Source organism: Rhododendron vialii, chromosome 13a, assembly GCF_030253575.1.
Source record: "Rhododendron vialii isolate Sample 1 chromosome 13a, ASM3025357v1".
NCBI classification, from domain to species: domain Eukaryota; kingdom Viridiplantae; phylum Streptophyta; class Magnoliopsida; order Ericales; family Ericaceae; genus Rhododendron; species Rhododendron vialii.
In genome coordinates this window covers 6444629-6455772 of record NC_080569.1, presented here as the reverse complement: position 1 = coordinate 6455772, position 11144 = coordinate 6444629, and the positions used below count along the sequence as shown (strand labels likewise).

Sequence of the window (11144 nt, the reverse complement as noted above, 5' to 3'; positions counted from 1 at the left end):
ACAATATTAATCCTATAGTTTTATTTTTTGTTATATTTTAGCTCTTAACCTTTAATAATTAATGTTGGTATCCTCGTAGTTCAAAAGTTACAATTATATTTTTTTTTCAAAATTCTATATAGGAGTGAGCCTATATACTTTCATAGAATTTTTTTTTTTTACATGTAATAATAGTGTTTCTTTTACTTCTTACAAGGGCGATCGTCTCTACTGGCTCCTTCCTAACTCCATCCCTGATCGCAGCCCTTGTTTTGCATCTGCTGCGTCCCATTCTTCGTTCGCCTCTGCGTGCTCGAAAAATGATCCTGCTGTAAAAAATATGCCGCAGCCGTCGCTATTTACCGCAACCAATCCTCCCCCCCCCCCCCCCCCCCCCCCCCCCCAAAAAAAATAATTTACCCCCCCCCAAAATAATTTAAAACCCTTGTCATGTAAAACTTGGACTATTCTGGCCCCCCATTGCAAGGCCTATTGTGCCTTTTTCCTATTGGACCAACCAACCCCCGCCCCCCCCCCCCCCCCCCCAAACCCAAATAAGTTAAAACCCTTGCCGTGTAAAACTTGAACACCCCCCCCCCCCCCCCCCCCCCCCAACCCAAATAAGTTAAAACCCTTGCCGTGTAAAACTTGAAAAAGGCTTTCCTTGCTATTCCGGACCACCATAGCAAGGCCAATATATAGTGTTCCTTTTCCCTATTGGACCCACCAACACGTGTATTTTGTAAACCAATTTCAATTCTAAGAGCACATGGACGTTTATGGACAGCAACAGTAAATTTTAAGGCCCAATTCATGATTCAATCCTCTTAGCTCTGGCTATGTTCATTAATTTAATAGGCTTTCACGATCTAAACTTCTAAACACTTACAAGACAAAAATCACATTATTAATCTCCAAGTAACAATATAAATGGACTTAACAAAGATAAATTAGAGAGCGCTAATGTGAACATTTACGCGCCTATTAACGACGTCGGAAAGGTTCGCATTTTCTGCATCTATCACTGTTCTAAAATCAAGTAGGTTTTTTCATCAAATATGCTTGATAACTAAGCACTTAAAACATGAGTATTTTCTAAGGTTCTACCATCCGGAAATGCTGAATACTAGTTGATTATAAAGTTCCTTTTTTATTTTTAATTTATGACAATGCACTTACCACTTGATCCCCACTCAATGCTTGCCTTCCATGCATGTTCGACAATTAGGCTCCGTTTGTTTCGGTGTAAAATGTTTTACAATGTAAAATATTTTTCATGTAAAATATTTTTTCAGAAAACAAATTTCAAACTTTTTTTTTTCGGTGTTTGATTGACTGTTGAAAATATTTTCAAAAATTAATATAATAGTATAAAGAGAGAGAGAGAGAGGCTTAAACGATGGAGATATATAAGATTATTGGAATTGAACGTGAATCAGGACTGACGATTGAGAAAACTGAGCAATGAGAATTGCAATAAAAGGCAGTGGGTTCATTTTGAAAAATAACTTATGGAAAATTTAAGGGTAAGTCATTTTCATCCAATTGATGGGTAAAATATTTTCCTTATTTTTTACACAACCAAACACCAAAAAATAGGTAAAACATTTTACGTCCAAACAAACGGAGCCTTACGCATTTTCTGTCATTAGAGATTCAGGTAGCAAACCTATCATTATTGTAGATGGTAGGTGGTGATAACGGCACACTTTGATGCAAACATGGTTTTGTTAATACTTGTACGTACTATCTGTGAATAAGTTTTTCCGGAGGTGAATAGTGTGCGTTTAAAAGTGTTTTGGACAGTCCGGATTTTAAACAAATTTTTTCGGAGAAGAGTTTTTTTTTAAAATCTAGATCATTGATTGCTGAAACAGACAGATAAGATCGTGCAGGTTCCATTTTTAAATTTACGTGCATTAATTCCGCGGATAAGTTTCTCTCTTTTGAAATCGTTAATTACACCTTAATTACCAAGTGCATGCTCGGTGTCACTTGTCAGCATTAGGGCTGGATGGAAAACGAATGGATTAGTTACAAAAGATGATAAGCATGCATTTATTAGAGATTAACCTCACTTTTAATTTCACTTAATTATATGGAGTGCATGTGAAAATAAATTCTTCTGAATCTTTTATTTTTCTAAATGCCGATTTTGATATTCGAGTTTAGACACATGAGATGTATTTTTTGTTAAAAAAATCACAATACCATATCATATTTACTTCAACGTCTTACTCTAATTATATAGTACTAGCGGATTTCTCGTGCCTAAGGGCAGGGGCAGAGCCAGGATTTGTCTGCGGGGATGGCACCGTTGAATGAAATCTAGCTACATGTTACGTGAATAAAATATGCGGAAGAAAATTAGTTTTAGAAAGTCACAAAATTAGGTTTTGTTGTGAATTTTTTTGTGTGTGAAATATTACGATACTAATTTTTCTAAATCTGAACCAATCATTCTCTAAATTGCATAAACTCCCTCCAGGTATTTTTCACTAATTGGATAGGCACATGACCCATTTGAATATTAAATTTTTTCCCAAGTTTAGTACGATTTTTACTGCATGTTTCTTTACAAATATTGGTGTGTGTGAATGAACATATAAAATAAATTCACGAATATGTTAATTTTCATATTTGTAAGAATAAGTTACGTATTACACCTTTTTTTAATACTTAGAGTGAAAGATGGATTTTCCATTGCCTCTGACACTACTGAAACTTTTCAATATAGTCATTCGAAATTTGTCACTTTCGAACACATAATTTTTTTCTCTAGAGTAATGTGGTTCGACTAGCTATTTACGAGTATGAAAAGAAAAAAACTAATACCTTGTATATAAATAATGTAAAAATTCCAAAAAATTAACAATATATGAGAGAGGGAGAGAGCACTGATAGTTTCCCAGAGAGGGAAAAAAATTGCTACCGACGGGAATCAAACTCTCATGATCAAGGTCCAAGATATGGCAGCATGCTCATTAACCAACTCTGGATCGGAATTTTATGGTAAGATCAGTGTACGAACAATGGGAGGTACTAACTCTGGATCGAAATTTCTTTCTGGGTTCGATTTGGAAAAATTTATGCCCTCCTAAGGTGGAAATATTGACGTGGATGGTTATTTAAGAAAGGGTGGCCACAAAGTCGGTTCTAGTTAGTAAGAACATTGTGCTGAATGATCAATCATGCCCGCTTTGCTCGCTACATCAGGAAACGCCTAACCATTTATTCCTCCACTGTAAGTTTTCCTGGTCCGTTTGGTCCCAAATTCTGGACTAGTGGCATATTTTTTGGGTTTGTCCTTCCTCGGTAGCTGGTATGGCTAGTTGGTGGTTTGATACCAGATTTCATAACCTGGAAAAACACATTTGTGAAGCTTGTTTCTTTGCCACAATCTGGTCAATTTGGTTAATGCAGAATAGGCTTATTTTTCAAAATGTGATGATCGGCTCAGAGGAGGTAGTGGATTTAATCAAGTACAGGGTGGCCATGTGGATGAAAGTTAAATTTGATATTAAGGTATATTCGATCGAGGAGTTCAAAAGGTTTTTAGATGGTATTCAATTGTTAAAACTGTAATCTTTGAGGTGTACTCATCCAATCTCCTGCTGGATGAGATCTGCGTTTGTTTTCTTTTGCTGAGTTGAGCTATTTTGCTCCCCGGCTTTTCATCTCGATGTACCCTTTTGAGTTCTAATAAAATTTCCTTTTGCTGAGGGAAAAAAAAAAACTCTGCCGAAGTTTTGTTTGATCAAACTTCTCATATCTTTTATTTGACATGTTTCTCTGCAATTTTTTATTTTTTTTGGTTTATATTTTTGAATCAAGGCGGCATGTGCCACTCCCCCCACCAGGTAGCTCCGTCCCTGCCTAAAGGAACTCCTAATAATAATCTCATTTTTTAATATCCGCACACGTTAATACATTATTCTAAATCTATATTATAAAACATAGTGGTTTTCATTTAAAATGTCTAGACATACAAATGAGAGTAACACTTATCGTCATCGAATTATTTTTTGTTAAAATAGTACATGTGATTAGAAAAGAAATAAAAAAAGAAAACCTAATTATTGATTTCCTTAGCAAATCTCTGTCTCTATTTTTTTCGTAATATTTTCTCTTCATCTTTATCTCTATCTTTATCAAGTTGGAGAGAAAGAGAGAGGGAGAAAATGTTAGAAAAAAAAGGAGATAGAGATTTGATAAGGAAAGCAATAATTAGATTTTTTTTTCCCTAATAGCATGGCTACTATTTTAACAAAAAATAATTCGATGGTAATAAATGTTGCTCTTATTTAAATGCCTAGACATTTTCAAAGAAAATCACTCTATTTATAGGCATACAACATTTATCGCCATCGAATTATTTTTTGTTAAAATAGTAGTCATGTGATTAGAAAAGAAAAAAAAATCAAAGTATTGCTCGAAGAGGATCGGATCAAATCGAACCACAATAGCGAACAATACATAGGTGTTATCCTGATATCCGATAAAACTGATTTTTTCTTCGAGAACGAGTTTACGCATCGGGACAGACTAAGAGTGGATCACGTAAATCATCAAAAGTGTGGACCATGTATGAGCTTTACGCATCCTAGTACAGGTCCATCCAATAGACGGGAGAGGAGACGGTCGGTTCCTTTTTTGGGGGTTGACTTCGTGTTAAAATGGTCCCAAAAAACGGTAGGGTAGATATCAGCATCAATCAAAGCAAGCTGGGCTAGTGGGCTTTGGCAACATGGGCACGTTATCAAAAAAAAAAAAAAAAACATGGGATCGATCGAAATCCACCCCACCCAGGTGGAAAACTCGATCGTGCTGCCCAATTCGCTACGTGCCTAATTTTTTTTCCGTTTGATAACTAGAAATTTGGATCAGCAAGCGCGTATCTCGACTAATTCTAACAGGGTACTGAAGTTAACAACTGGATAAACTCACCAGTACCGACCTGAATGTTTAATCGATCTCCATGAAATTCGAACAGCCGATCTCATAAAAGACAAGCGCTTATAACTTTTTTATGCCCATTTTACCGTGCAAACCTCGTGGGTTCACAAAACATTTTGTGATCAAATAGTTTGAAATGAATTCGGGAGGAGCAACCCAACCATTTTGCACTTGGAACACGGGAGCTGTGACTTGGGTGCACAACGTTTTCCCCAAACAGTTCAAAGTCCCAGTCAAAGCAACTTTGAACAGAGAGGATCTAAAGCTTTTACCTTTGACACGGAAGCAAGTCCAGCCACGCTCAAAGTCCAAGTCACCAGGGCATCTCTGAATCAAATTCCTTCTTAACATATCAGCCCAAATAGCTCGGGAAAAAGTGCAACCTCCCCCCCCCCCCCCCCCGCCGCAAGATTAGATTTTAAAATAAAAATAAACTACCTGCAAACCAATAATCGTTGTAGATGAAAGGTGGTGATAACGCGCCACACTTTGTTGATACAAACAGTGCCTCGGTGTCAGTTATCAGCATTAGCAGGCTGGATGGAAACAAAAGGATTAGTTATAAAAGATGATAAGCATGCATTTATTAGAGAGATTAACCTCTCACTTTTAATTTCACATCTACTACTAGATTTAATAAATTAGTAACAAATGTTCAAATCATCATTTACAACACATTACCAAGTGCCTCGGTGTCACTTGTTTACATTAGGCTAGCTGTAACTAGGGCTGCAAACGAGCCGAGTTTTAGAGTGTTCGAGCTCGGCTCGCAAAAATTTAGTTGGCTCGAGCTCAGCTCGAGCTCGTGACGAGCTGCAGGACTCGAGCTCGAGCTCGGCTCAAGATGTATTTACAGAGCTCGAGCTCGGCTCGCTCGGCTCGTTTATGAAACAAATATATATATATATATATAGAGTCCCCTTCTCCTAAGGACCACCTTAACTTAATAAAATAAGGACCTCCCTTTCCCAATCGAATTTCGATGATCCGAGCCGCTCAATGTGTTCAAAGCGTGATTTTAAGGGTACACGCGAGAAATCAGCAAAAAAAAAGATCGGGAAGGGCTTCATCCGAGCAGTTTTTGTTTATTTTTTATCAAACGGTTCAAATTAAAACTGCTCGGATGAAGACCTTCCCGGTCTTTTTTTTTTTGCCGATTCCTCGCGGATACCCTTAAAATTATGTTCTGAACACATTGAGCGGCTTGGATCATCAAAATTCAAACGGAAAATGGGAGAAATTGAGAGGTCCTTATTTTAACTAAAATAAGGACCACTTTATTTGAAAATGACTGTATATATATATATATATATATATGTATATATATATATATATATAGTTGGGCTCACGGGCCAATTCAAGCCGAGTTTCGACTAGCTCGAGCTCGGCTCGTTTATGAAACGAGCCCAACATTTTAACTCGAGCTCGTTCGTTTGTGTCTCGAACCGAGCCGAGCCGAGCCGTTGTCGAGCCAAGCTTCGAGCCGCTCGCAAGCGGCTCGGATCGTTTGCAGCCCTAGCTGTAACAAATTCAAAGGATTTGTCACAAAAGAAGCATGCATGATAGTAAAAGACCAAAGACCAATTAGCTAGGCTCTCTTTGGCATGGCATATGCTGTGTTTGGATGACAACTTTGGAAAATTTGTAAAGAATTTTTGGGATAATAATGAAGAGAGAAAGTAGAGTAATAATTGGAGGTAGAGATAACGAGTGAAGAGATATAGAGAGAGAAATTAGAGTAATGATTAGAAATAAGGGTAATGAGTATTTTTTGAGTTGATAAATTTTTTTCAAGTTATAATCCAAACAAAGCATTAGTGTTTTTTTTTTTTTTTTAATGGAAGTTTGGTTTAAAATGTTGCCTTTTCTATTTGTCACAAAAAAAAAAAAAAAAAACATCTGAGTACAAAGATAGCCCAAACAACTAAGCAAAAAAACCACTTAAAAAGTCTCTTCAAATATTAAAAGTTTAAGAAACTGGACCTTTGACACACGCAAACAATCTAGATTTTTAGCTTCAATTTTATAGCAAAAAATCGATTATTTGCACATCCAAAACGATGCTTTCGCCTGAAAAGGGCAAGAATTTTTTTTTTCCCCCGAAAAAGTACGATACCCTAGTGAAAAATTCATGTGTGGTTGCAATCAAATACTCCAAAGCGTGATTTGTGTGAAACTAAAATGAAACAGAATGAGTTATCTTTAATTTGTTTGTATCACACGTTGCATTGGTGTGTTGTGCATGCATTCACATTGCCATCGGGCTGTGGAAAATCTCTATAAAAAGGCACCAAAGGAAACAAATTTACTACAACAAAAACTTAAATCTTCACTTCACTGCAAAAACATACATCTTCACCTATTACTCAAAATGGCAAACTTTTCCATTTTACTAAATTTCTCGAGCTCTTGCTCCACTCTTCTTCTTCTTCTTCTCCTTTGCATGGCAATGGCTTTCTTCAATCCTATACACACTGCAAACCCTGCCATTGCCTCCACAACACTCGAAATGCCAACCAGCGAAGGCATTTCACCATTTCTCTTGAGCTTTTGCTCAACTCTCCTTCTTGCGGCTTCGCTTCTCTTCACCCTTTGGAAGAGACGAGCAACGCCCCTTGCGCTTCCGCCAGGCCCAAAACCATGGCCTATTGTCGGAAGTCTCCCAGGATTACTCTTCACAAAGAAGCCCGCATTCCGCACAATACACAAAATGATGGAGGACATGAACGCCGAAATCATTTGCATCAATCTATGGGGTGTCCGCGTCATCCCCGTCACCTCCCCTCAAATTGCCGTCGACTTTCTGAAAAGACATGACGCTGTTTTCTCCTCTAGACCGGATGTCTTATCGGCAAACATCACGAGCAGAGGATATCTAACAACGGCCTTAACCCCGGGTGGAGAACAATGGAAGAAAATGAGGAGAGTTCTTGCTTCCGAAGTTCTCTCAGCACAAAAGCATCGGTGGCTCGAGGGCAAACGAACCGAGGAAGCTGACCACCTCATTGGGTTCGTGTATAATCAGTCCATGGACTCGACCACCAGGGGTGTGGTGAATGTGAGAGCCGCAGCCCAACATTATTGTGGGAATGCGATAAGGAAGATGGTTTTCGGGAAGAGGTTTTTCGGGAATGGAAGGGCGGATGGAGGGCCAGGGGTGGAGGAAGAAGAGCATATGATTGCATTGTTCAAAATTCTTGCATACCTCTACTCCTTCTGTGTGTCTGATTATCTTCCATGCTTGCGTCGCCGTCTTGATTTGGACGGTCATGAGAAGATCATCAGGACGGCCACAGCAAGTGTGGCTAAGTATCAAGATCCTGAGATCGACGAGAGAATCAAACATTGGACAGAGGGTACCAGAACTGCACAAGATGACTTGCTCGACATCCTCATTGGGCTCAAAGAGAAAGATGGTAGCCCTTTGCTCTCACCAGATGAGATCAAAGCCCAACTAGTTGTAAGATCTCTCTCGCTAGTACACACACAAAGTATTTGCCTCCTTCCCCCACCCCCTCTCTCTTTTAGACACACAAGCCAGAGTATTTGCACCCCCCGCCCCCAAAAAAACCAAGAGCGAAAAGCCCTACCTTAATTTTAGAAACCTCACTTTCACCACTCACTAACAACAATACTAGGAGGCGGGTTTTTATAGACTTACAACATGCGACTAAAGCCACCTAAAGATTCTTTCAGCTGTACTATACTAAACATTGTACGAGTAAGGTCTTGCTCGTACAATGTTTAGTATAGTACAGCTGAAAGAATCTTTAGGCTTGCAAACTTTTTAGAGTAATAACTAAATTGTACATTAATTTAAGTTTGAACAACTTTTAGTGTAGTACAACAATAACAAAGTATAAGTATAACATTCACAACAAGAAGATGAGGATTTGTTTGTCACTAAGGATATTCCATTTGCGGCGAGGGAGTTTGCCCTTGCAGATGCCATGGGGCTTAGTCATCTTATAACCTAGTTGGTTCTTGTTTATCCTATTTTAAAATGGTTTGTAATATGTTTCTCGTAGTATTACTCAGTTTCGCTAGTATTTTATAATATTTCCTTTGACCCCAAAAAAAGTATAACGTTCAACGCATGTAGTACAATCGGAGTACTGTTTAAGCTAGTACGTATATATATAGCTAGCACGTGGTGTGACTAAAAAAAATATGTCACGTTATCTATTCATCTTCTCCTAAGTTATCCCTGTTGCATGGGATATTGTTTCACTCTTCAATTTTCATGCATGTTGCGAGATACTTAGTCTAAGTCACGAGAGTGTATCATCGTTAAAAAGTTTTTTTTAACTCCACATGGGGTTTCAATACAATTGATGCACGTACATACTTGTCTTGGAAGGAAATTTAATATTTTGTACGTCAACATTAGAGCCTATATAAAGTACGATGTGGTTTCCACCTAAAGAGCTTGATCGTAATAATTTATGGTAATTTGAACACACTTTACATTTGTGTCCTCTAAATGATTTTTCAAATTTCCATGATTCGCCAAGTTGTACTTAATTAGTTTGGCTTAGACTTCAATAAAGTTGTTTTTGCATATGTTGATTAAATGTCTTTAGATGTCGCTACTAGCACAAGATATTAATGGCTTGTGAAATGACACCGCGTCAACACATGATGACGGTGGTGTTACAGCTGTATCCAAAGTTTAAGAGAATACATTTTCGGCCAAAAAAAAAAATTATGAGACCGAATGATGCTAATTAAACTTCTCTACAATCATTATTTTGATGAATTCATGAATTCAAATTGAGATGTATTAACGCTTATAGAGCTCTTTTGATTTCAAAGTTTCTGTGATCATGTGAATCTAGAAAAAAGAACATAAAGTCCATATTTTCATTGCGTAATAAATAAGAAAATGGCAGTAACTAATTAAAGGTATTACTTCGCGAAGTGCAACACATAGGCGTTTAGTAGCATTTTGGAGATAAATAATTATGTGATAGACATATATAGGAGATGAAATGCAACAAAATGTAAAATGGGTGTTTCGGCTCAATTGAATGGTTTTATATATATAGTTGCATATCGTTCCCTTTGAAGAAAGAAAGAGTGAGAGAGGACCCTTCATGCAATACAGGTAGGAAATCTGAAAGTCATGTGAATGTATATGCTTATACTCAAACACATTATCACTCTCATACTCTCAGGAGTTGATGCTAGCAACAGTGGACAACCCTTCAAATGCGGTGGAGTGGGCACTTGTGGAGATGTTAAATCAACCGGCACTGCTTGAAAGAGCCACGGAGGAACTGGACAGAGTGGTGGGGAGGAATAGACTGGTCCAAGAATCCGATCTCTCACAACTCAACTACGTCAAATCATGTGTGAGAGAATCGTTCCGCCTCCACCCCATCAATCCCTTTAATGTCCCCCACATCTCCATGGCCGACGCCACTATCGCTGGCTACTTCATCCCCAAAGGTAGCCATGTTTTGTTGAGTCGCCTTGGGCTCGGGCGCAACCCAAGAGTTTGGGATGAACCTCTCCAGTTCAGACCAGAGCGCCACCTCAAGAGAGACGGCTCCGATGTGATGCTAACGGACCCCAACTTGAAAATGTTGTCGTTTAGCATTGGGAGGCGTGGTTGCCCAGGGGTCACTCTGGGGTCCACTCTGACAACCATGCTCATGGCTAGGCTCTTGCAAGGGTTTTCTTGGGAGTTGCCACCAACCGTGTCGAAGATTGAGTTGAAGGAGTCTGCGAAAGACCTATTTCTCGCAGAACCACTCCATGCGAAAGCACGGCCACGGTTGGCTGAAACTTTGTATCATCAACTCTGAAGGGATTCGTAATGAGATAGGATTAAGATTGGAATTGATAGTGATGTGGGATTAATAATGAGGAGATGAATCATTTATTCATGTTTGTTTTGCACAAGAATAGATTGTAGGATTATTAATAACGTGTTTGTTTTGGCTATGATAGGATAGGATTAAATTACTTGTTTCCAATTTTACCCTTCCAATAAGAACACCATTTTCATTATTTTCCTTTTATTTTTGTGTGCACTTCAATTTCAAACCACGATTTTTAAGGTTTTACCTTCTTCTTCTTCTTTTTACTGTTGGAATAATAGGATTGTTTTACCAGGAGTATTTTTTTTGTTTACTGTTGGAATAATAGGAGCCGTTGGATTGCATCTAGTTTTCTGTTGGAATAAGAAAAGCATTGGGTAATAA

At 38.2% G+C, this 11144-nt stretch overlaps 1 protein-coding gene across 1 annotated transcript; it reads left to right on the top strand.

Moving 5' to 3' along the window:
• Positions 1-7205: 7205 nt before the first annotated feature.
• On the top strand, positions 7206-10961 carry LOC131314206 (isoleucine N-monooxygenase 2-like). Its single transcript, XM_058342712.1, has 2 exons — positions 7206-8395; positions 10113-10961. Exons 1-2 carry the CDS (start codon positions 7307-7309, stop codon positions 10743-10745), a joined length of 1722 nt encoding a protein of 573 aa, XP_058198695.1. The 5' UTR covers positions 7206-7306; the 3' UTR covers positions 10746-10961.
• The last annotated feature ends 183 nt before the right edge of the window (positions 10962-11144 follow it).

Coding starts and splice junctions, on each gene's coding strand:
- LOC131314206 (XM_058342712.1), top strand. CDS start 7,307: ATGGCAAACTTTTCCATTTTACTAAATTTCTCGAGCTCTTGCTCCACT. Junction 8,396..10,112: donor AGATCAAAGCCCAACTAGTT/GTAAGATCTCTC, acceptor TCATACTCTCAG/GAGTTGATGCTAGCAACAGT.